We start from the raw sequence: 27,934 nt of genomic DNA, 5'->3' as shown, positions 1-27,934 counted from the left end.
CCTGAAGCTCCAACAGCACCTGGCCTGCGATCGTCACTCTTAACAACTCTCTCCCCCACACTGTCTGTCTCACCAGCTGTGCTCAATCAATGCCATTAACACGTAACACCACATCAAACTTTGTATGGAATGTTGCCTTTGAATAGGCATTTTGGAGATAAAGGAAACTGCGGAGCAGTCCTGAAAGTTTAACTGTTTTTGTCCCACATGGAAGTGAACAGATCTAGAGCACTTAATACTTTGAGTGAGCACAACCCCGAGTATGACTAGTTGAATATAAATAAATACCCTTTTTTATAAAATTAATAATATCATCTTTTGAACAAGTATCAAATATTACCAATAGCTCATTTTGCCTCTTGTTACTGCTTGACATTTGGTGTCACTCTAATGTACAACCCTCCCTGTTTTCCAGGTTACTATTTAATGACAACATTTTGTAGAACTCCCTGCTATCCTTGCCTATAACAATAGTGCCAATCTTCCTCCTCACACTGCATTCACCAACATACCGGTAGTCATTTAATGTGGAGTGCAAAATGATTGCCACCTACCTCCAGAATGATGAGCCCATTTGAGAGTAAAGGCTGTATTCCTCATTTGAAATTACAGTGCATACAGTGACACGCCGTGAATATTTTCTTCCATTCTGTTTGTAGCAGGCCATGAAGAAACATTGCAGTAGCAGCAGATCATATTATATTTGTTTGTGTCTTGCGTAACCAGAGTTGAAAACACAATTATATTTTAATGTTAATGAAATCAATGACAAAAGATAAATGTTTACGATGTGTCAATATGTGCCCAGTCGATATTTGACCCAGGGAAATTTGAAGTAGTAAACATTCAAGGTTTTATGGGATCCCTAGGGACATCCAATCGGCTTCGGCGATACTTGCTATTCTCATATCGTGAGTTGTGGCTGTTAAAAATTGGTGATATGCGATCTAAGTTGCCCTCCGCCTCACATCTATAGTCGGGCTGCCATGTGGCCCTCACACCTATGTCGCACTGCCGATCCGACCAATATGTCTGAGTCATAGTTTTGGGGGCTTTGTCAGAGTACCTGTTGTACCTGTCTACCTGTGTCCCATTTATACCCATATATGGAGATCCCTGATGTCATCAACATGTGCCCATATATTGGAATACCCATACAGTATATGGACAGTTGTATCGGCAGTTCTGGACGACTGGATATCCGAACTACTCGACGGCGGGCACCACACTCCCTCGAGTCCTTGCGACTGCATGTGCGCAAAACAATATTAAAAGTATACCACAAAGAAGCATGAGCTCGGCCCTGGCCTCCCCAGGCTGTGGGGTGGAGCGCTGGTGTTAGTCCATGAGCCAGAGCCCCAAAATTGAGCAATTATTATCGAAAGAGTGGGCAAAACCAAACCTATATTAAATTGTTCAGAGGGTCAATACGAGTATATAAATGTACGATAACCTCACCACAGGAGCAGCTTTTTCATGGTTATCACACATTTTGTAATTTTCCCCATACGTACATGACAGGTCAAAAAATGATAACATTTTAAAAAGAGTTATCATAATGAAACTGCCTGAGTTGATTACTTACATGAAGACGATGATTTATCGTATTACAAGTTTTCTGAAATTGTATATTTAAATATGCAAATTAGGCATAGGAAAATATGCCCAAATTTGCATAACTTTCCAGAATCAACATTGGACAAAGCCAGAGTCAACATACTTATTTCATTTTGTTAAGATGTTGGATTCAAAGGTTTTTAACGAGGGAATATTCAATATCTGCTCAATTTTGGGGCTCTGGCTCATGGACTAAATGCCTAATTTGCATATTTAAATATACAATTTCAGAAAACTTGTAATACGATAAATCATTGTCTTCATGTAAGTAATCAACTCAGGAAGTTTCATTATGATAACTCTTTTTAAAATGTTGTCATTTTTTGACCTGTCATGTACGTATGGGGAAAATTACAAAATGTGTGATAACCATGAAAAAGCTGCTCCTGTGGTGAGGTTATCATACATTTATTTACTCGTATTGACCCTCTGAACAATTTAATATAGGTTTTGTTTTGCCCACTCTTTCGATGATAATTGCTCAATTTTGGGGCTCTGGCTCATGGACTATGTAGGGCTGGTGTAGCGCCCAGGATCACTTAGGAAATTGGCACCGGGTGAAAAAAAATGGGTTAGAAAAATCGCGGGATAAAAATGTTGAGAAGTAAAAGTATACCACAATAATAAAAGTATACCATTATCAGATCAAGGTAAATTCAGAGGTTGACATCTGAAGCCTTCATGTCGTGACAAAGTAATAATAATAATAATAGTAATAACTTGGATTTATATAGCGCCTTTCAGGAACCCAAGGACGCTTTACAGTACACAAAATAACAAATTAATTGCCAAAAGCCTGGGTAAATAGATGTCTCTTCAGTGCGGACTTGAAGGAGTCCAATGTTGGCATCTGGCGAATCTCCATTGGGAGAGAGTTCCAGAGGTCAGGGGCTGCCACGCTGAAAGCTCTGTCGCCAAGGGTCCGTCTGTTGCTACGAGGGGTGGTGAGAAGCCCCGAGTTGGAAGACCTCAGGTCCCGCTCTGGGATGAAATTGTCGAGGAGGTCCGAGAGGTACCCTGGGGCTAGGGCATGGAGAGCTTTATAGGTGAGGAGGAGTAGTTTGTATGTGATGCGGAACTTAACCGGAAGCCAAGCCAGTAAGTAGTGCGTATCTCTGCTTCTGAACATGATATTTCTGCACATATACAATTGTCTTAGTAATATGTTTTTCTATGATGCATACTGTATCAGCTCACAGAATTAAACCTTAAATGAGACCAAGCTGGAAACTTGCCTTGACTGCCTTGACTGCCTTGACCTACATGTAATCTTCACTCCATGTCCTAATCCAAATGTTGTAGCGACATATTCACAGACACCTCCTTAAAAACTAGGCACACTTCTACACTACAAAATCATGAATTCAACTCTGAGAAGGTAAAGTTACACCCATAATTTCACAAATTGACCCTCATTTGTAAACTGTTACTCCATATTGACACTTTTGCAATGTTGCTTGCCTTGATTTGTTTGTAATGCGCGGTTGTTAGCAGCTGTGCACCCATAAAACTATTTGTAGCTAACCACAGCAGATATTGCTGTGGTTAGTTGGAATGTTTTCCACAGGTAATGATGTGGTTAGTTGGAATGGTTTCCAGATAATTATGTGGTTAGTTAGAATGTTTTCCAGATCATTCTGTGGTTAGTTGCAATGTTATCAGATAATGCTGGGGTTAGTTGGAATGTTATCAGATAATGCTGGGGTTAGTTGGAATGTTATCAGATAATGCTGGGGTTAGGGATGGGACGATAATTGTCATTATCGTTTATCGTGATAACAAACTACTCAGAATAATCGTATTGCAGAGATTTAAATGTATCGTGAAATTGTCCTCCGTCATACACTAGGATGAATTTGCTTTTGTTGAGCTTCAAATTCAGTACCACTTAAACTGTGTATGTGTGCTGCACAAAGACCTTTTTCCCCCGCCAATAATTGTTAAATGTTTTTTTTAGCATGGACAGCTGTAGAAGAATCACTCTCAAACTTTTTAGCCAATTATCTTCTTTAAAAAAAAGAAAGAAAAGAAAATGTGTTCACATGGTACTTTAAATCCAAGAAAGCATCATGTCATTTTAGTTGTTACTGTTATCGTCACTGTTGGGCAGAAACCTTGTATCTCCAAGTTTCAAATTTGTATGTCTTTTTGTAAATTAAAGTTCTGCTTCACTATACAAGAGTGTCGCACAAAAGCACTGTAGTGAAAATAGCAGATATACAAGCACACAACGACTCGCGACGCGAGGCGTTGTGCACTTGCAGATCGGCTATTTTCACTATTTTAAAATGTTTTTCAAATAATAATAAAAAAGGATTGGTTTTGGACATACAAGGTTTCCACCCGAAAACAACGATAAAGCAACATGATTTTAAAAATAATAATAATTTGAATAAAAAACTTTAAGTTTTTCAGAAAACGTAGGTTAGGATTTAGAAGGTGTAGAATCAGACTCGGGTCTTAATGGGTTAATATAGATACCGATACACCTTCGCATGACTTTGTTGCTTGTAATGCAATGTGTTTCTAGCTTGAAAATCAGTTCCTTTCAGCAAGCAACACCAATCTAGTGTCGTAGACCTAACATATATGCGACATACAGAAAGAAACCTTAACATACTGTATAGAAATGGGAGGATATTTGTACTGTATATTAATGATCATGGATGGATGGTCATTTGGTAATGTACTGTAGGGCTGCTGTAGAGCAGGGTGCTGTATTCTTAGGGAAACCCAGAGCGATGAAAAGGACCATGTACCATTCGAAAGCAGAGTTCAGAATTCATGTTACAGTACATCTCAGCCTGAATCTCTCCCCTGAGTCTCTCTCTCAGACATGAGCACACAAAGAATCTCTTTTTATTAGGGTGGAAATGAGTATGGGTGGGCGCTTAACTGAGGATGGGGACGAGGAGGACACAATACAGGGTTCCTACAGAAGTATGGAAAAGTAGGGAATTTGATTTGAGTCATTTCCAGGTCTGTCTGGATAAGTATGGAAATAATTATGTTTCCACTTTCCAGACTTATAACTTTACCAAATCCACACATTCGCCACGAAATTAGTGGCAATATCTCTGAATTGCATACAGCATACATAGCATCACAAATAACATTGTGACAAATACTTGTCTGAAAATGTAGTTACACAGTGATGTAGTTATTAGAAAAGGTCAACTATCTTTTCTGAATAAGGAAACCATAATTTTATGGCTGCATTCATTGGATTTCTTTTTGTTACTCCACTGCGCCCTCTACAGATCTGGTCAATGGAATTTTTCTATTGACCAGATTTTTCCTAGCCTGGTAAACCCTCCCTCCGGAAATCTCATTTCCATTTGATTTCAGGAGTGAGTCTGGCCTGATCCGCCTTTCTGCAATATTGGCTGTGCTGGAGTTGGGTGGGAGTAATACCGTTGACTGACAACCCCTTCAGCCAATGATAATTTTTCCCCTTCAGCCAATCAGCAGTTCACCAGTCTTAATGTGACGCCACGGGACTTTTGAGACAGCCATACCCAAAATGGGTTGCCTTTTTCGGATACAATGGTGTCACTGCCTGCCCCTACCGGTTCTCTAATTTTTTATTTTTAAATAGGCTTTGTCATGATTAATTGACCACATATATGAAGTTAAACAACTAAATTCTATCCAAACGATATCTTATAAGTAAATTCCGTGCCTCAAAATAGAAGTTAGAGAGCTTTTTGAAGTAAAAAAATAGCGGAGAATTGGCCGCACAAGAAAAAGATGGCTGCCGTTCGTGTTTTGGGCTCACTCGAACTCGCCACCTGATTGGCCAACGTAAGCTGTCAATCACAGAACAATGAGCGACGACGCTGATAGGCTCGGCCGTTTGGCATACACAGCCAATATTGCAGAAAGGCGGATCAGGCCAGACTCACTCCAGGAATCAAATAGAAATGAGATTTCCGGAGGGAGGGTTTACCAGGCTAGATTTTTCCTTCTGGTGATATATTTTCTTTTCTGGACAAAAACTGTATTTTAGACGTGAGGTGGGGTGCTCAGAGTGTTCCAACTAAGTAGAGGCGTTCAACGCAGCCTGTGGTGCGTGCGCAAAGGCTTGAAAGTCCCATTGCCATCTCAGCGTCTCGTGCCAGTTCGTTGGGGGCCTCCAGCGCGGATCCGGGAGTCTCGGCTGCCCCTGGGGATGGGGCACCCCCATCCCCAGGGGCAGCCGTTCTGCAGTTCCCACTGATCTGCTGATCTGTGTACAGTTCCCCGGAATCTCGAATGTCCCAGGGCCATTTCAGAAACCAGTAGAGATGCAGATAATATGTGAGATGTTATACACACACCACACATTCACATGCATCAGTACACACACAATACACCACTAATTTCTTCGCATGTAGCATGCTGCTGTCGTCGCAAGTCCACACACACACACACACACACACACACACACACACACACACACACACACACACACACACACACACACACACACACACACACACACACACACAATAATTTTGCAATACTTTGTATCATACATTTGATGTGTGTCACTCAAGCGTGTCGAATACTTGAGTTGAGACTGGGTGGAAGTGAGACCTGGAGAAAATCCGACAGTTATCTATCCAGAGAACCAAGTTCAAGTCAGTCCAGACAGAGCATGTAGTGCTTTTGGGCAAGTGTTGGCTCAGACATTTCCTAATATCACGAAAAGAAGATGCCAGAGAACAGTTACATTAGGCTGGATGGCGTAACAATGAACTAGCCAATTGCAGAGCAATCATCCCTCCAGGCTGGATGTAGCCTCACTGCCTCAACGGCATACAGCTTTAAAACTCGCAAAAAAAAAATCACACCACTACTTCTACTTGGTGCATAGTCAGGAAATAACCGCAATTCCGACTCCTTTAAATGCAGGGGACAAGCTTCCCTGTTCCAACGAAGGACCTCAACAGAGTCTTAGAAGTAAGACTTGATGACACAGAGGTTCAGGTCAGGTTTTGAGAAATCAGTCAATCAAGATGTCCCTATCTATGCCTAGAACTTCTTTGAGCAGTTTAGCTGGAGATAATGAGCCTGGGTATTCTGACACATTAGCAAATACATATTTGATAACCTCATTCTCCCCTCCAAATCCAGTTATTTTTCACATTGGCTAGTCACCTCTGGTTGAAGCTTGTGTACATCAGTTTGTAAAGAAGTTACATTGCATCACAAGGCCGTGGGAAGTAGGGGCTGAGAGGGCTACAGACAGCATACCCTAGGGTTCTGGGGTGAAAATGTTATGTATGGGAGAAGTTTTACCATCTTCAATCAACGCATTAAAGGAGAATACCGGACATTTTAAGTGTTATCTTTGATGTGTCGTTACTCACCTACCGACGATTTAACACTGGTTGCTTGTTTCTCTCCAGAACCTGGCAACTTGGTGTTGCCAGGTAGAGAAACAAGCAACCAGTGTTAAATCGTTCGGCAGTAGCGCTAGCCTCTCAGGAACTTTCAGCGCATGTTTGACTATCATGAGACTCTACAATGAGTAGTAGTCGAGAAAAAAATAACTTTGCATCGGTTATAATAGACGAATTTCCCTAAGCCACGCGCTCCCATTATGACAACGGAGGGGGTTGAAAAAATGACGACAGGGGAATCTCTGGAAAAAAACAACACCACTTTTTACGTCGGTAGGTGAGTAACGACACATCAAAGATAACACTTAAAATGTCCGGAATTCTCCTTTAAAACTTTTTTGCATAATGTGTCTGTTGTAATGTTGTTGATCTAAAAATGGTTTGTTTGGGGAGGATTTTGTGCATTATGAATAATGTAATCAATTAACCCAATGCACGCAGCACAGCGGTGCACGCTGGATCCGGTGCATTTCCTGTTTACATGGGCATTGGCGACTCGGCTCCAAAGTTACGCGCAAGAGCACAAATGTGCTCAATCTACCCACCAGTTATCTGATCGGCCTTTTTCTGATTTGCGTCGCCTGAAAACTACTTCACTGACTCACGGTCACCTGTCCCTGATGCATGTCCACAGTGACATGCTGAACTCATTGGACATGCATGGCAATGAGCGCTTTCATCCCCAGAGCGCAAAGGCCATGCTTGGTTTATTATGATTGAACAATTCGCCCCGCAGCAGCCCAAGGTACAAGTAATGGTTAATGATGCTGCCTGCCGCCGAGCAGATAAATATTCAGTAGTCTTAATCACACAGATTTTTTTAGAACTGTGACTTGTCATGTCTGTTTCAGTTTGGATCATTGTGCACAATGGAGCTGTTGGTTGCACTAGTCATAAATTCAAATGTGATGTGTGCAGTTATATGGTGCAGTTGCTTGCTATATTCTTCTGCCTACACACATACGTCATGTCCTTCTTTGTTTGGCCCGCAAAACCATCAGCTGTCCCGAATACGGGTCAAACTAAGGTGCTTATTGGTCAAAAACCCGGATGTGTGGCTCAAAGAATAGGTTTGTGTCATTGAATTAAACCTTGTTGTCATGTTATGGCATTCTTTTGCATTGTGCGCACTGCATGCATCGTTGGAGGCATGTTTTGATGTTTGTGAAACCAATTGCAGTGTTTTGTGGATCAGTTATGGTACTTGTGGGGTGAAAATGTGTTTGTGCAGCCTGACTTTGTATTAGAAGTATGCTCCTTGAGTAGCCTAAACGTGACGAACGTGTGTCAGATGGCTGTGTTGTGGTGTTTTATTATAATAACACTCTTGGCTTCATGCCAAATGAAGAGTAAAAGTTTTAAAGAAGCTCAGATAGCAGCAGTGGTCTCCGCTGCTTTTGATAGATTTTTCTAATCACGGCATGGATGATTTAAGAACAGTGTTGCTGTCCACGGTGCCTGGGTGAAATCTTAACACCGAATTCTTAAGCATGTAGGTTTGGGACAACTTATCAATGTTCTTTGGTGTAGACCAGAGGTTCTCACACTTTTATACATACAGGACCCCATTTGAAGGAGGATTGTTTTTGTGACCCCACACTTTATTTATAATGTAATTTCAAAGTTGAAATGAAGCATACCCCTGATGAAAAAACAGCATAGACCAGCTAAGATGGTTGCTATTTTTAACTAGTCTTAGCTGGTCTTAGGCTCGTTTAGCTGGTTTACCAGGGAGGCTGGACAAGCTGGTCAGGCTGGTCTTGCTGGTTTGTCAGTATAGTTGGTCAGCTTGGTCAATAAGCTGAATTCTGCTGGTCAAGCTGGTCAGCCAGCTGGTTGGTTGGACTGACCAGCAATGCACAGCTGATAGGGTGGGCTTTGCTGGTCAGATGGCTGATATACTGGCCTGGCTGGAAATATTGTAGTTTACCTCTGTCCCAATTTAATTCAAATACTTTTGTGGATGATGACAACATGCATCCAATAACTGTTAAGTGTTTTAGTTTCCAATATATGGCAAATTATATTAATACAATTATTTAGTAGTACTTTCTACCCAAATGTATCACTGATTGACGCCGGCCCTCTTGTCACTTGTGCTACATTTTAGTGCTCCGTTTTGTTCTTTGTACCTACTGATGGCCTGTCACTCACTGGGGGCGTCACCAGACTCTTGTAACTTGTGGATGGGCCAATACAGTTAATTGAGGTTAATTAGAATGTGGGAATGGCTATGCGCAGGTGCTGGAAGTTGATGCTTGCTGGCAACCAGGTAGGGGGGGGGGGGTTGTGTGTGTGTGTGTGTGTGTGTGTGTGTGTGTGTGTGTGTGTGTGTGTGTGTGTGTGTGTGTGTGTGTGTGTGTGTGTGTGTGTGTGTGTGTGTGTGTGTGTGTGTGTGTGTGTGTGTGTGTGTGTGTGTGTGTGTGTGTGTGTGTGTGTGTGTGTGTGTGTGTGTGTGTGTGCTAGAGTGAACTCGGTGTGTAAATGTTTCTCACATTTGATTGTAATTAAGCTTTACACCAGAAAAACGTGCACCAGCTGGTGCAGCATTTTGCTTTGAATTCAGCGCTGATTGATGTTCATATGGTCACCATGGTTAGTGGTGAGCGTGCTTGACTTGAATCACAGCATTATGAACATACCCTAACAATCTGAAAGTATTCTCTGCCGCCACAATTTGTCTCCTGCCATGGAGGAGTGATTAACGTGATTGTGTAAAGGGAGATGCTTTCAGTGATGAGCTCCTCTCATCCAGTGCGGACCTCACATGGCGACTGGTACAGCACAGCTGTCAGTTACACAACACACAATTAAAATTACAGTGAGAAGCAGCACAGTGTAAGTCACAGTGGTTCTCAAACATTTTCATGTCAAGGACCCCCAAATTAATATTTGCCGCAGACCCCCATCTGAAAATATTTTGTGCCAGGGACTCCCATACAAGACAAGTGTTCTTAAGATGTATCGTAAATATTTACGATAACTTTTCACATTTGTTGTCTCCGCCAGGCCGAAAGGCATGGCGAGAGAGTATGTTTTACCCCCCGTCCGTCCGTCCGTCCGTCCGTGTGTCCGTGTGTCCGTCCTTGTCTGCGACCAGCTAATCTCCGCCACCGTTGGCCCGGTCGCTGTGAAACTGCACACACACACTCCCTGGATGTCCCAGCAGAACCTCTGCCCCACATTTTTCAGATCAGGCTGTCATAGCGCCACCATGAGGCCGACTTTTGCAAAACACATTTTTGGATATGACTCCTACAGATTTTCTCCAAAAACACGCAAATCAGTACACAGTATCTCTATAGTCATGTGATCATCACGGATCTGTCCGATTTACCAGATTCCATCCTGATTGGCTAAGATTGGCTCCCAAAGTTTGCAGGATTGGATCATTTTGAACACAATGCCTCAAATCATGAACGAAGTATGCGATTTCCGTGACATTTTCCACGTAGATTCCCACTTGAACCAGGAAGAAATGCCACTTGAAAGCTTTCCTAACAGCCTCATGGTGGCGCTATAATAGGCCGATTCACGTTTTTCCCTATAACTGCACCGATCTGCGTGAAACTTTGCACGCACACTCCCCAGAGGCCAAGGAAAAACATCTGCCCTGCATTTTTCACATCTGCTTTTTATAGCGCCACCATGAGGCCGACTTTTGTAAAACACATTATTGGATATTACTCCTACAGATTTTCTCCAAAAAACACGCAAATCGGTAGACAGTATCTCTATAGTCATGTGATCATCACGGATCTGTCCGATTTACCATATTCCATCCTGATTGGTTAAGATTGGCTTCCAAAGTTTGCAGGATTGGTTCATTTTGAACAAAATGCCTCAAATCATGAACGCAGCATCAGATTTCCGTGAAATTATCCACAGAGATTCCCACTTGGCCCAGGAAGAAATGCCACCCTTTTCACATTGGCCTGTTATAGCGCCACCAGCAGGTCTAATTTAGCAAACCACATTTTTGGAACAAAATGCCTCAAATCATGAATGCAGTGTCCGATTGTCGTGCAAGGCCTAATAAGAAATGGCACCCTTTTCACATTGGCCTATTATAGCACCACCAGGAGGCCACAATAATCTACCTGACCTGGCGGAGACCTGTGCTTCGAGGAGCACTTTTTCTAGTTTCAACTGATTTTGATACTTTATCTGGGGACCCCCTGGAACCCCCTCAAGGACTCCTGGGGGTACCTGGACCCCACTTCGAGAACCAATGACTAAGAAAGCCTGGTGTACACCGCAGAACAAATCCCTGCTCTGGCTCTTGTTAGAGACAATCTCCATTGTTCTGCTTCTCTATTAATGTTTTACATGATAATCCCACATGTCCTGATGAAATTGTTTGCCAGCCGGCCAACTTAAAAAAAAAAACAATTGTATTCAAATGAAAGTTTTTGGAGTTTTAGAGCTGTAGAGGATTACGGTTCCCCTTGCTCTGTTACGTACGGGACATCCCTGAAGTGCTTAATATTTTTTTCGGGGGTTCATTCTTTGTGTTAAAAGATGATAATTGAAGTTTGGCAAAAGCACAAACCATTGAGAATGTGTTGCTGCAAATCTTGTAAAAGAGAAAAGACATTCTGAGTTAATGGGAAAGCTCTGAATTTTTATACGCCTATCACAATTCAATGCCCTACATTTTTTGTCTAATAAGCCGGCACTAGTCCTTTATTTGCAATTGTTAGCAGTGGTAGTGCAACTCAACTGAACATGACACCATTTATGTCCAATACCAAAATACACTGTATATAACACGATTCATAAGACCTTCTGAACACAGACCTTTTAAACAAAATGAATAACTGAATGAAAGAATCACACCAAAAAACGTGTGTACCATAAATGGAATTATTATGATTTTTATTAAATGTAATCTGGCTGAGTCCGACCCGAGGCGCTTTACTGCATGCCTAGACTCACGAGTCAGTCTCTAAACGCTTCACTCAACTAGATACTAGGACAAACTCTCCCAGCTTCCTTTGTTAAAACTGTTTAGAAACAACTAGAGAGCGCTGCCCACCATCGCAGAGTCTGGGGGTGCATCCAACGTGTTTATTAGTTATGCGCGGGTCAGGTTTTTTTATTACCCACCCCGCCCGCCCTGCACGGGAGCACAACCCGTCCCGCAAAAACATTATATAAATCAACGACCCGGCAAACAAAAAAAAGGGGGGGGGGGTAAAAAGAAGTGATCATTTTGACATTTACTGTATGGATGAGCTCATTACCGTCATCATCACATAATCTTTTTACTTTGTTATTGTTTGGCTTCCACCTTTGGCTTACAGTTAAAGGAGCAATTTCAAAACGGTCTGATTGGATAATGCTGTAATTCATTATGTGGAATTACTGCATATTTTGTAGCCAAAACAATTTTGGTAGAAAGGACAGACTTACTGTAATGAGGTTCTCTCCCTACACACACGCACACGCACACGCACACGCACACGCACACACGCACACGCACACGCACACGCACACGCACGCACACACACACACACACACACACACACTCACCCCAGAGGGGACGACACACACCAACATTTTTACTGAACAACTGTAAACATAATAATGATAGTGCTGTTTCCTGGCTGAATTAAAACCATATCTAACTCTAAATAATACACTATGGCTCATCTGATAGCAATTCCTAAGTGCAGAAATTGCTGAGAGAATGGCTTTCCAGCCACGTTATAAGACACAGTGGAAGAACACATAGTATAGTGTGTGCTTCCACTCTGGCTCCAGCCTCGCTGCAAGACAAGCGTTATTCAACATTAAACTGCAAGATTAAGATATGATAAGATAATTTCCCATGGGGGAATTCAGGTGTCATAGCAGCAACAGCAGTACGAGCGAAACAGGATATGTGCAGGTAAGAGCAGAGTCAAGAGCCAAGCCAAGTAGATAAAGAAAAAATAAAATAAAATACAAATAGTTTGACTTAAACAAGACATCTGCAGTGGGTCTGAATGCCTTATTGGCATACATATGAATATACAAACACCGGTGCCAGTGAATATGAATGGATATAAATATATACTGTATGTATAGACTATAAACAGTGAATATGAGACTGAATACGCACAGTATCAACCTGCCTTCAACAGTGGGTATCAGGATGAATACAGTATCGTATGTAAAGTCTATCAACATTGAATATGTGGGGGGCAAGGGAAGGGGAAAAAAATAAGGAATCAAAAAAGAGACAGCAAGGTACCTACATATTTGCACATAGCATATCCATCCAAACATTATGTGCATGATGTTTAGATATAAGGTGCATGAGCATAGCAGCTGGTATATACGTACTGTTCATGACATAGACATCAGTGCAAGAAGAGTATCAGTGCGTTGTATATGATTAAGGTGCAGAGTATCTGCAAGTGTCAAGTTTTACAACGTAGTCCACAAAAGGTTCCTTTACTGGTATGATCCACAGTTGGGTCAATGAGGAAAGCAAAAGTCCAAGACCAGCCTGATGACAGGTGGTCATGCCTTGTTCAACCTGATGGTAGCCGGGTCGAAGCTGTTCATAAATCTGGTGGTCTGGCCCTTGATACTACGTTAGGCTGCTTTGCCCGGCCGTGGTCGTTGTAGGGGTTTGAAGAGTTTGTGGCTGAGGTGGTGCCTGTCTTTGATGATGCGCTGAGCTTTGACTACGCACCTCTTCTTGTACAGTTCCTGGAGCGAGGGGAACTTGCCTCCCATTATGCGTTCTGCTGACCGCACCACCCACTGGAGGTTTTTATTTTCTCGGGCAGTGCAGTTTCCATAGCAAACAGTACAGGACGCTTTCAATGGAGCTGTTGTAGTACAATCTGAGGATGCGGGGTAGAGATGCGCGGATGGTTTTTTTTGTCACCCAAATCCGCGTTAACAAGTTCATTATCCATCCGCCATCCACCCGCGGTACTTATATCATCCTATTTATAGATCCGCACCAACCGCACCAAATAATTGTTATTTTCCTGATGTTAGTTTTCTTATAAACAGTGTTACTCACCACTGTCGCGATGCAGTGACTGTATACAATCCACAACCATGGTAACAACAAGCGAACGTCTTCATTAAGTTACTTTCGCTTTCAACCACTTTGTTGCCATGTCGGCTTTTTATAAGCTTTTTATAAGCGACTTTTAATATAATAAACTTTATTTATATAGCACCTTTCATGACATAAATGCAGCTCAAAGTGCTTTACAGAAAAAGAAAGAAAAAGTGAAAACAAAACACAGAGCAAAAACAATGCTCTGTGTTGCGACTTTTGGGCTTGTTTGGCACTTGTTTTGGGCTTGTTTTCATAGACCTGGCTACTTATTTCTCTCGCAACCTGGCAACACTGGCTGCCTTCAAAGCAACATGTCGTGAGCGGCTATTTTGTGCCTGGTGTAAAATGACGTAATATTAAAATACTACAAACGCACACACGGTGAAATGTAGTGCTTTTTAAAAGCTATTATAGGCCTATAGATTGATATCATTAATTTAATTCCCGCATTATTTCACCCGCGGTTTATCCAATATGAATTAATAATTATATTTGATTGACCCAAATCCACCCAAACTGCGGTTAACTGCGGCAACCGCGGCTAAAACCGCGATCCGCGCATCTCTAATGCGGGGGCTAACTGTACTTCTTCAAGCGGCGAAACCAGAGTATAGTCGCTGCTGGGCTACAGTCGCTTGCTGGGACAATAGTGTTGAAAGCGGAGCTGTAGTCCACAAACAGCATACACACGTACCTGCCCTTCAGCTTCTTGTCATCCTGGTGTGACAGGACGGTGTGAAGAGCCGAGAAACAGACGTTTCACATGTAGCTAGCAGTGCCAATGTGTTGTTTCTCTCATTTCTTTTTCATTATTTTTCTGTTACACACAGCAAAGTCATCTTTGCTGTGTGTTCTCTCCTGCCAACAAATGGTTTTGTATCATAATTAAGCAGCTTTGTTCACCCATTATACATATTTTAAAAAAAAACTGCCAGGATGCATGGAAAATTAACTAAACTAAAACTTAAATGATATCAAATGTAAACCACCAAATTGCAGGGGTGCCCTTTTTTATTTTTTTGAAAAATACTATAAATAATTTAGATTTATTGAATACTTTATTAACTAGATTAATAACAGTACACAATACACCCTACCTGTAGTTTCTGTGCCCCAGGTGTAGTCATGTGCGTGGACATACCGGTATGTGGTTTATCATTATCTACAACCAAAAGACCATATGACCTAACCTGACAAGCCTCCTGTTCTCTAGGTACGAGATCCGGGACACTCACATGGTGGAGGAGCACGTACTGCAGATCCTGAAGGAGAGAGCCGACTTTGACAGCTACAAGCCACGGCCCTTCAACATGCGAGAGTTCTACGACCGGACGGGCCACGACATCAAGGACATGCTGCTCTCCTGCTTCTACCGTGGAGTGGAATGCAGCGCCGAAGACTTCACAGTGGTGAGTCGCATGTGCCAAATAACTGGTTCTCCACAATAGCTGAGGTCTTGCTTAATGCTTATTGCCCGGGCCTCAGTCAGTTCTTGCTGACAAATCATTGTTGACGTTTGCTGTTCGGTGGGGTGGTGGATGGGTTTTTGGAAGGAAAGCAAAAGCCTTTTCTTAGGGAATAAACATCAGATAATGTTACAGTCAGTACTTCATACTCATTCAGACCTTCTTGGGTTATGTCGGTACAGCCGTACGCTGAATTCACATCAGTAGCGTTGAGCGAATTTCCGCAATTTAGCTAAATGGGTGTGCTCGAGGTATGAGTGACACCCTCATAAATAAGTGAGTTGTGGTCCAGTGTGTGAGCTCCGCTGCTCCAGGCCAGCAGGCGTGCCCTAGGAGCAGGAGGGTTCACTGGCAGGGAGGAAAAGTGCAGACACTCAATGCTCGTCTCTGGCAGCTTGTTTGTAAATGATCTATACATTTTAGAAAAAAGGCAGTTGCTCAATTTTGATTCATTTCACATCTACAGTACATCTGCTAGTTTAAAACTTTGTTATCAATATTTAGTGCTTTCCATACAGTAGTCTGTTTATCTTGCATGCAGGCTACACCTATTTCAGAACACACCGCACTTATATGGTCGGCTCTCGCTCTGTCTTTCCGCACTGCAGCAATGAAAAAGTTCAACTATTCTCAACTTTTCCGCTCCGCTATTTGCTGGATCCGCCTCCTGCTGCATGGGGTGAAAGCTGCACTCTTCACCATAGGCAATGCATTGAGCTTTGCCATTTCTCAGAATGCATTCTGAATGGGACGGTCACACGGAGATGTGTCACTACACATCTACCGAAAATAGCTGATCTACAAGCTCACACCGTGATGCGTTTTGAGCTTGTAGATCAGCTATTTTAGATGTGCGACACGCAATGAAACCAAGTATTGAAATCAGGCATTAACGTAGCCCGTTCATTCCTGTGGGAATGAGCATTGTTGAAATATTTTGCTGACTGACTCCATGGCCATTGTCCTAATTCATTCTGTCCTGTGCGTGCATCACACCTCTTCTCTTACCGTGACATTTTACCATCTGTATGTTGAACCTGAGAAGGGAGGGATTGGGCCTAAACCTGAGGCTTTCACTGAGCGGCAGCTCTGCGCAGTGTGATTTGCTTTGGCAGTTAAAGGCTTGAGCCTATAACTCTGCGGGTTCCTCTTCATGTGTCGGGTAGTTGATTTTTCTCTTAGTCCATCAATCCTGTGTTTTGGTTCACTGGCAGATATAGTTTGTGACCGAATTCCTCTGCTTGACCTTTCCGTGGATTTATCAGTTATAGCTGGAGTAAATCCCACTGAGCTCTCGCTATCACACTGGGTTTACTTTGTCTCAGCACGGATGCTGATAGTGTCCTTCTATTTAATCTGCCCTTGTCTCTACCAATAGGTTGATGGTGGAAGCACTTTTCCGTCAAAAAGATGAAAGATAGAAGATGGTGACTATACTGTAGCCTGGGATCCAGTCTGATTCACTACGTTCGGCTGATTATTTTTTCTCACTTCGCTTATTGGTCTGGCCAGCCTCCTATTTGACTGAGTTTTACATTGGACAACACTGGTCCCGCATATTTTTTACACTCTCAGATGTTAAATTAACATCGACGATTTTACTGTCTATGTGACTTTACTTGCCTATGCAGCATGACTTTTTCAGGTGTGCATAAGACTCTTATAGCGGAGATTTAAACTTACAGCAACTTGTCTTTTCAGGTAACTTGTATGTAACTCACGATATCAACACATTTTGTATGCTGGATTTTCTTTTACATTTGCTCGGGAGGTTTTGAATTGGTGTTGAATTGATTACTTTGGTTTTGAACGAACCCACGGTTTGTCTTTTTGGAATTTTGTTTTTAGAAAACAAACAAAGTCAACATTTAGAACATTTTCATTAAGAGCCAAAATGGATGAATCCATTAAACAGAATGTAATGTGGCTAATGTGGTTGCTCGTTTATTTTAAAAGCTACTGCAATGTTTCGGTGAGAGTGTGATTAATCATTAGACATAAATTATGCAGCTTAACCCAGTGGCATGGGCTCTCCGCTGTGGGCAGTCCCAGTGAGTTGCAGATTCCCTGCAGTAATGTGCATCCTTCAGCAGTGGTGGAAGAAGTATTTTACTTAAGTAAAAGTAGCAATACCCACAATATAAAAATACTCTGTTACAAGTAAAAGGCCTGGGTTCAAAATGTTACTTGAGTAAAAGTACAAAAATATACTTAAAGTACCAATAGTAAAAGTACTAAAATGTTTGAAAATAGCAGATCTACAAGCTGCTTGTAGATCGGCTATATTCAAATAGCCTATGTATAAAATAGGGCTAAAGTGGTTAATGTATGTTTTATAATATAATAATTTATATCTGCAAAGTAACTAGTAACTAAAGTTTTCAAATAATTATAGTGGAGTAAAAGTACAATATTTGCCTCTGAGATGTAGTGGAGTAGAAGTAAAAGTATTGAAATTTGGATATACTCCAGTAAAGTAAAAATACCTCAACATTGTACTTAAGTACAGTACTTGAGTAAGTGTACTTAGTTACTTTACACCACTGTCCTACAGTGCATACGTGTAGAACAAGGACCGGAGTGGAACTCCTTTCAGACTGGACATTTCGTGCCTAATGGGGGTGGGTGTGGGCTGTTCCATCATGACAGTTTTAGTTCCAGATGATCAAAATTATAGACTGCCTTAAACGACTTAGACTTTTATTTTCATGCCAAAAACAAGCAGTCTCATTTCATCTTCGTTCTTTGTACATTTACTATTCTGCTATTAACACATCCACCGCCAGAGGTTAATCTCATAATGTACTCACCAGTGCCAAGGTGTTTTTGTTGTTTTTTTGTTTTTTTCATGTCGCCATAGATCTTGTTAAAATCCTTAAGATTGAGCCGTGAACGGTCTGTTTACATCCGCGAGATCTCCCTGTATCTCCCAGTGAAGACCGCATGTCAAACGGACTTCCATGACTGTAGTTAGAGCGGATTACGTTAAACAGTGAAATGCGAGGAGAAAAAACTACAGGAAGAGAATTGAGTTTCAGTTTCGTCTGTAGAATGGGAGCGGGCGTGATCGTCGAAACCGGATCCCAAATAATTCTATTTCCTGTCATCAAACCGGAAACGGAAGTGGATCAAAAAAATTCCGAAAGTGCACCCGGACCGCGCATGCGCGAAAAGACCGCAGCCCGTAGGACTACGGGCTCGGCGCTTAACCGTTGGATTTAACGGCCCGTAGAACTACGGGCCCGGCGGTAAAGGTGTTAATGACACAAATACACAGTGGGTTGCTAGAATACAGGCATAAATAGTGGTGTTATTAGATCTTTTTAGATTTTTCACTCACTGGTACAGCTCTACCTGTGCTGTTCACAGCAGGCATCCTTCTGGGCTCATGGCTCACTGCCTTGTCCCATCGACAGACACTGCTCTGACTGGCATTTTCCCCTCCTTTTTTCCAAGGGCAGAGAGAGAGAGGAGAGACATGGGAGACAACACAGGGTTTGGATTTGAACCCGGGTCCTCGTGCTCACAAGAAGCGGCTGTTGGGGGGAAACGTTGTATGTCCACAGGAAATGGAAAAAATTACCTGTGTTCCAATGTTATTAGTTATTATTTAGTCACAAGCTAATAATTGAATAATACCTTTCATTCGTTAAATATAAAAAATAAATAAAATAATAATAATAATAAATAAAAACAATAAAAAAAAAAATTGGTGCAGGATAAACAAATACAAGAAAAGAAAGCATTTTCCGTACACCAATTTTGTTGCTCCCAAATGTGATTTAATTTCAAGTACAATGTTTCAACCTGTGTGGTCTTCGTCAGGTACAAAATTGGTGTGCAGATAATCTTCCTAAATATTTATAAAACCCACAGACAGACTTGTCTGGTATCACTAGCATAGGTGAACATTTCTAAAATTTCACAAATAGTGAAAACGATTTACAAGCTCACAATGCATTTCCATGATAAAACATAACATTTTGAACACAAGCGCTCTCAAAACAGTGTTCGAGTGTTGGATCTTTAACATTGGTTGCATTATACAGTGTCTTTCAACCTGCTGTTGGTGCTAGATCTGAATTTCCCTCAATAAAGGTTTATCTTATCTTAAAAGGTATTTCACACACATAACCATTTTGTATTAAAAAATTAATTATTCCTAAAAAAATCCTTCACACTAACCTTTGTTGTGGTGGTTTGTAATACAATGCTATATTGTGCTTTACACGCCTATGACACCTTAGCACTGTACCTTATCTTGCTATCGTACTTTAGGAGTACAGTATCTTCTGGGCTTTGAGTTGCGATCCGTGAACTCGTATGAGCTGGGAATATGTCAGTTTGACACATTTGGCAGCATCCTCTTCTAATGCCTTTTCTACCTACCGTGCCTTTTCCGCTCCGACTTTTATCTTTTTCTCCACCTTCAAATGTGTCTTCATTCAGCACAGACTTGTAGTAATTCCCTCTATCTCTTTTTCTCTAACTTTCTCCCTTTCTGTATTTGATTCTCTCTCTCCAGCTTGGGGGTTTCTCTCCTCTCCTTTTTTGGGTGTACGTTATGCTCTCCCCATCTCAATGCCCTTCAAAGCTCCTGTGCGTTAACTCATTCAATCCACTGGAACGCATCTCTTTCATTTTAGATGTCTTTGGCTATTCAAGAATAAAATAGCAGATATACAAGCTCATAGCGCGGCACCGAGTGTAGATCTGCTATTTTTGAAAAATATATATTTCTTTAAGGAAACATTTGTAAAATATTTTGTTCCAGGGACCCCAGAAGAAAATATTTGAGTTAAAAATATATGTATTCAAAGATTTTCACGATTTTTCAAAAATAGCAGATCTACAAGCTCGTAGCTCGGCACTCTGTGCCGCGCCATGAGCTTGTAGATCTGCTATTTTTGAATAGCCAAAGTATAAAATAATGGTTATAGCTCAAATCTAAAATGACACGGGTGCGTTCCCGGATTGAATGGGATAAAATATCCTATGGTACAAGAGAGACACCTACTTTTCCCTAAAGGCCCACAAAACTATGTACCACAGCACTGAGTGCACTGGTGCAGTCTTTGCTCCTCTAATCTGCTGATGTCCCCATGTCTAGTTGTGCTGATGGCAGAGGGTATACGTGTCGTGCCCTGCTGTATTAGTACAGTAGTAGTGGACCTGGGATGGATGGAACAGCTCAGCAGGGAGCACTAATGGTGTGGAAAGAATCTTCCCTGCAATGGTGTAAAAAAGACGGACCAATACTCCCACTCAAACCTCAGCCCCCCGAAAGCCCAGACTGTGGCCGCAGTAAAACTGTGATTAACCCATCTTGACCTGAGGCCGATTCTACAAAATGTCTTCTAAATCCTAACAATCCTAACTTTTTCATGTCAAGGACCACCACAATTATATGTATTTGGCCGCGGACCCCCATCTCAAAATATGTAGTTCCACTAGTTACCCCCAGAAGCAAAGATTTGAGTTGCAAATATTCGCTTTAAAATTATACGTATTCAAAGATTTGCACACATTTTCATGATTTTTCAAAAATAGCAGATCTACAAGCTCATAGCGTAGCACTCGGTGCCGCGCTATGAGCTTGTATATCTACAATTCTTTTTAATAGCCAAAGTATAAAATAATGGTTTAAGTGGTTACACAGATGTGTTCCCGGTCTTAACGGGTTAACACTGCAGGCAGCTTCTGCTTGTTTACCTCCAGCACCACTCGCTCTCTGGTCGTGGGAGATAGGTGGGAACAAATGGCTTTCCCGCTGCATCTGTAAATCCAGTTTCCGCTGTGAATTGCTCTGATAAAGTTGGGGAAAATAAAGCAACCAGACCACAGCATCATTAAGACTTCATTGTGAGGGCTTCCACCAGGGCTAAGTGTGTAATGTAATCGCGTGGATGAACTGAACTGGACTGGATTGGAGTGGCTACTTGAAAGCTGCTACTGTGTCGGTATTGAGTTCACATCATGTCTATTAGTCCTGTTATCTGGAACCTAGTACAGTATGTCCTCATCATTGAGTGACACATAACAGTCTAACATTTGACCGGTTAATGCAATCAATTAAGTATTATTGGTTGCAATATTCAATACGGCAAAGTGGCAAAAACCCATTTGCAACAGTCATTACTGAAGAATTGCTTATCAGCACAGCCTCTTTTTCCTTATCACTCTCTCTGTCTCAATCACTCTCTCTCTCTCTTTCTTCCCCTTGCTCTCTCTCTTTCTCTCACACACACACACACACACACTTGCTTTCTCCTTGGGAGGACGTTCACTGATCAGGAAAGGCTGCCTCGAAGCAGTTTAGTTTACCTCCTCACCTGATGTTAACCATCAGCACAGCGAAATTACCTTCAATTAATATTAATAATAAGTAGCTCACAGCTTCTGAACCCTTGCCTCAGGGGATGATAAGGAAACAGTAAAAAGGTGTCTGAAACACAAAGTACCTTAATTAGATTTTTATGGTCCTGTGTTTCATTAAGCACTTTAACCCTGACGTCCTAATTTTGGGCACGTTATTATAGGCGGAAATATTTTTTTAAATCGAAAGATTTTGAAAATAGCAGCTCAAGCTCACAACGTGCATCGTGAAATGTTGCGGCACAACACAAGCTTTTAGATCGGCTGCTTTTGAAATAATAAACAAAAAAAGGTTTTGTGGTTTAAGTTGTTAATCACTTAACCCATTAAGACCGGGAAGGAAACGCATCTGTGCCATTCTATTAAAAAATAGCAGATATACAAGCTCATTGCGCGGCAGCGAGTGCCGTGCTATGAGTTTGTAGATCTGCGAAAAAAAATTAATCATGATTTTTTCCCCCAAATCTTTAAATATATATATTTTTAAAGCGAACATTTGTAACTCAAATTTTTGCTTCCGGGGGGGTCCCTGGAACAACATATTTTACAAATGTTTGCTTTAAAAAAAATATATTTATATAAAGATATATTTCCACAAATTTTCACGATTTTTCAAAAATAGCCAAAGTGACAGAGATGCGTTCCCAGATTGAATGGGTGAAAGAGACACATACTGTTCTAAGCACAGAAGAGTTGTGAATGTACAGACTTGGGAGGAAAACATGGCAAAGGGCACCTAGTCTGTCACACAGCCCCGCTGCTGTTCTGTAGGTGGGATGTTGTCTGTTGACAGCTGATTGATGTCACAACCTCAAAGTTACAGCATCCTGAATATCAACAGCGCGCACACACACACACACACACACACACACACACACACACACACACACACACACACACACACACACACACACACACACACACACACACCTGCTGTCACTGGAGAAACCTGTGCCAGACTTATAACTTATAACCAGACACTAAGGTATAGTGAAGCGTGTGTGTGTGCGTGTGTGCGTGCGTGCGTGCGAGAGAAGGGGGGGGTGCAGGGAGAGACAGAAATGGAGATGAATAGAGACAGAGTCACAGAGAGAGAGACAATAACATGCTAACAGCAAGGTCCCCCTGATACTGAACCATAATGGCTGCAGCAGCAGCTGAACACAACACCAGCTGAATCCCTATCATCATGGGGCGTAGAGGTTTGCACTTATTTAACTACTTTGTTTAGCTATAAAGTGTGGTAGGTATTGTTTTCACTTTGTGATTCTTTGTGTGCCTGCATGTGGATAGATTTTGGCGACGTGTTCACTCTCACTTACTTTCAACGTTATTATGTTTCTTTAAAAAAGAAGAAGAGCGTTATTATGTTTCTGTTGATGTTCATCGTTCACCGGTGGGGGGTGGGGCTTATTGTCTTTTGATGTGATGCTGTTCCTCTCTGACTGTGCTGAAATAATTGTCCCCCATCCTGATGAAAACCTACAGTAGTTTACTGTACATGCATAAGGACATACTGTCATGACCTGGGTCTGTCCCCAGCCCCTCCCCTCTCCTTTTTGGTCTCTGATTGCCTAGAGTGGACTCAGCAGCCGTGCCTAGTTGGCTAACGAGCTTCAGAGACCAATAAGACTGTCTGTGACTTCTTTCTGTGTGGATCATTGTATTGTTGTGGGGCTTGTTTCGGGGACCCTGTGTTTTCCCCGTTGTAATGTAATTCGCCCTGTGAGGTGTACATGTACCTATGTTTGTTTGCATTATGATTTAAGTCGTCGTTAAACTGTCCTCCTTGGTCTCCTGCCTTACTTTGTTGTGGAGCTCATGCATTTGGGTCCAATACATCCGGGTCCCTGACACATACTGTACGTGTGCAACTATGCATGAACTTGAAGTATACTACTACATTTAAGGGTCCTGGTTTGGGGGTTTCAAAATATGGTCAGCCTGTATGTCAATAGGTAAAAAGTTGACCATGTGAGGATGGTGAGGCTTATTGAATAAATCTGACACAGTTCACCAACTCTTCTCTCATGTCACGTGTTCCATTTCCATCTTTGGGCGTACTGTATATTAATGATCATGGATGGATGGTCATGTACTGTAGGGCTGCTGTAGAGCAGGGTGCTGTATTCTCAGGGCAACCCAGAGTGATGAAAAGGACCACGTTACCATTCGAAAGCGGAGGATGAGGCTAGATTATACACACACTTGCACTCAGACACCACACATTCACACACATCAGCACATATACACAATACACCACTAATCAACCCCTGCGTGGCACGCACACACGCACGCACGCACGCACGCACTGAGTGCAAAAACACTGTTTTCTCTCTCTCCCTGACAAGCCCCTCTCTTTTCCCTGACAAGCTCCTCTCTACAAACACATGTACAGTGCCCTAACATTAGTCAAATAATTACAATGTATCGAACAGTTATTTACTGATTCCATGCTTGCATCATTGGTATCGATCCTTTTCTTCAAAATGTGTTTTTAAACAATTCCAACATTTAGCTGTGCCTAGTTTTCTATGCAATCTGAAATGTGTGAGATGTGCTGTGAACACCCAACCATGTGGACTTTTGAATTACCAAAAAAAGATTCCGTCCATTTATCATAAGTCTTCTCTTTTGACAGGCTGTGCAGCGACTGGTCGGTAGCCAGGAACAATACATTTCCCTTGACTTGAATTTGCTGGTCATTTTATGCTCACTTAGTTTCAAGTTGTTTATTGTTTCATGTACACGCAGCGCAGCCACTGCAGAGTCACATTCTTGTACTTCAAGTTTTCCTCAACGGAGATCTCCAATTTACCTTCAACCTCGAATGACTAACAACCGCACTACAGTATTAACTTTGTTCCTATAGGCAGCTCAACAGTGATTAGTCTGCCTGTATCAACAGCAAAATGGGATGAAATTCTGAATGGCTTGTAAAGCAGTATTTGTGCAGCTGAACTGGAAAACAGCACAAATGAGAGATATCACATGTTCAGTGTTTAATCTGGCATTTCTTTTACAAAAACTGTAGCACATTGACCACATGGGGGACCTTTAAGGAGTTCTATTGTTCTTACAGGTTGAAAGGACATTCATCTGTAAGTCACTTGCAACACCAGAGTTATTTAATATTGTATGTATCCAACCTCAAAAGACATACATTATTATTCTGATCTGCGTGCATTAACAACCTGGACAGAGACTATCTGAAAGTCAATCATAAGTTGGTAACATACTGTATGCTTTATTTTTTTTCCTAAGCCACTATTTTATAGAACTATAGCTTATACCTATCGAGATAAGCTGACATGCTTGACAGTTCATGGTTACAGATTCTACTTTTTATTATCCCTGTGGTGGAAATTGTTGTTAAAGCCAGACGTACACCGAAAACACACAGAAAAAACACTGTGACAACAAGCACGGCTTATCCACAGTTCCCATTATGGTCCATCCTGTCTCCCTGTCCAGCCTGTGAGCTCTAATGCTCCCTCTTCTCACCCGTATAGTGCTGTTTTCTTCCTCCTACCCTCCTGACCCAGACTCTTACATAATTGCCATGATCACTAGTATTGAGCCATCGGCTCCATTTCAGCAGGGCCCCTAGAGGTGCAGAGAGCGAGGCACTGCTAATGAGATGTGATCAATAGGAGAAAGCCTGTCAGAAACACCTGCTTGTAGATCACGTTTCATAAACACCACACGACACTGGCTTCACGTCCTCAGGGGGATTTTTTTTTTTTTTTAAACCATAAATGCTTTCTCTAACCATGTCGTTTAAGGTACGCAACTTGCTTTTTAAAAGTGTAAATGCTTTTTTTTCCTCCTCCTTTGAGGCAATATAAAATGCTGTGCTAAATGAACCTTTGATTTAAGGCTCAGGGCTGAAAGTCGGTTCGTGTTCCCTGCCAGTTGTGATGTCAGATTGTCAAACATGCTTTTATCTCACTTAATCCATTAAGACCGGGAACGCATCTGTGTCATTTTAAGATTTCTTTGGCTATTCAAAGAATAGCAGATATACAAGCTCATAGCGCGGCACAGAGTGCCACACTATGAGCTTGTAGATCTGCTATTCCTTATTCATAAAATTGTGGAAAATTTGTGCAAATTTGCTTTGAAAATATATATGTTTTAAAGTGATTTTTTTTTACTCCGATCTGTGCTTCTGGGGGTCCCTGGAACAACGTATTTTGAGATGGGGGTCCGCGGGCAAATACATATACATATTTTGGGGGGTCCTTGACATGGAAGCACCACAAATATAGCAACATACTGTTAAGATTTAGAAAACATTTTTAGATATGTATTTAGCCGTGGACCCCCATCTCTAAATGGGGGTCCACGCCTACCCCCCCCCCCCCCCCCCCCCCCCCCGAAGCAACGATTTGAGTTACAAATGTTCGCTTAAAATATATATATATTCAAAGATTTGCACACATTTGCAAGATTTTTCCAAAATAGCAGATCTACAAGCTCATAGCGCTGCACTCTGTGAGCTTGTAGATCTGCTATTTTTGCATAGCCAAAGAAATCTAAAATGACACGGATGCATTCCCGGATCGAATGGGTGAACTCATCAACAGCTTTTGACATCAGTCGGCATTGTCTTCTTTTTCAGTAATTGCTATTCCGCTCTCATCCTGAAGCTCATACTGTAGTGCAGTGGTTCTCAAAGTGGGGTCTGGGGACCCCCAGGGGTCCTTGGGCGGGGTAAGGGGGGTTTCAAGGGGTCCCCAGCTAATTTCTTTACACAATCATTTTAACCATTTAATCCATATTTTATAGCAAATAGCAAATGTTACAAGCTCACTGTGTGTCACTACATCTGCTGTTTGAACATTTTATTTAAAATTTTATTTTAAAGTATTGGAAAATGTTTTTAACACAAATCTTCTCTTCATGGGGGTCCCTGGCACAAAACGTTTTCAGATGGGGGTCCGCAGCCAAATACATATCAATTTGGGGGTCCCTGACATGAAAAGGTTTGAGAACCACCGCTGTAGTGAAGACGATGATTGTGCTGTTCCTGTTGGCTGGACAATTCCCACCACTCCTCCCCATGAGGGTAGATCAATCAATTTGCTATTATTTGAGCTAGTGTTCAAAGACAGGGATCAATTAAGTTGTTGCTGAGTAATGAATGCATCCCTAATGGAAAAAAACACAGCCTTCTCCTTGGTCATAATAAGGAGGCCAGTGACTCGCATTGTCATTGTCTTTTCTCTTTTTCTCAAATGACCAAATGTAAGAGTTCTGATCAGGAGACAATTCAAAACCATTGTGCAGCAAACCCAGGCATTATCAATCTCCGGGTATTTTTATTTGAACTCACTTTCACCAACTATCCCTGTAAAGAAAGTCAATAGAACACTATTTATCACATATTTTCCCTGAAAAGAAAGTGAATAGAACACTATTTATCATATATTTTCCCTGAAAAGAAAGTGAATAGAACACTATTTATCACATATTGTCCCTGGAAAGTAAGTGAATACAACACTAATTATCACATATTTTCCCTGGAAAGAAAGCGAATAAAACACTATTTATCACATATTTTCCCTGGAAAGAAAGCGAATAAAACACTATTTATCACATATTTTCCCTGGAAAGAAAGTGAATAGAACACAGTGCTGCTCAACAGAGGGACCGCCTTCTGCTTCCTATAGCCTAGTTTACATACATTAACACTATTAAACTGTATTATAATACTAGATTACACTACCGTGCGCACACACACACACACACGCACACGCACGCACGCACGCACGCACGCACGCACACACACACACGTGCATGTTTGCTCACACAAGTTTGCTCACACAAGTACAGTGACACCCCTCCCCCCATTTTCAACAACATGTGATGTGATCACAGCTTCCCTGGCACTTTTTAATTACAGTGCAAAATAAATGGTATTGGCGAGATAAGTTACTCGCCTTGGAAGTAGTAAGCGGAAGGGGGTTGGGGCTGATGGCAAAGGCTGAAAAGGGGGGGGCCAAAGGGAATGAGGG

General features: G+C 41.8%; 1 protein-coding gene across 1 annotated transcript in view; it reads left to right on the top strand.

The window, feature by feature from the left end:
* asic1b (acid-sensing (proton-gated) ion channel 1b) overlaps positions 1-27,934 on the top strand; it is a gene marked incomplete at its 5' end in the record, with an annotated part of 237,810 nt that overhangs the window by 9,202 nt on the left and 200,674 nt on the right. The window contains one exon of the mRNA XM_080424274.1: positions 15,287-15,482. Coding sequence (XP_080280400.1) covers positions 15,287-15,482 — 196 coding nt within the window. The remainder of the gene's footprint in view (positions 1-15,286; positions 15,483-27,934) is intronic.

This window comes from Gymnoscopelus braueri (assembly GCF_963280865.1).
Source record: "Gymnoscopelus braueri genome assembly, chromosome: 3".
NCBI lineage: Eukaryota > Metazoa > Chordata > Actinopteri > Myctophiformes > Myctophidae > Gymnoscopelus > Gymnoscopelus braueri.
Note: the sequence above shows the minus strand (reverse complement) of the source record. Positions and strands in the feature narration are given on the sequence as shown.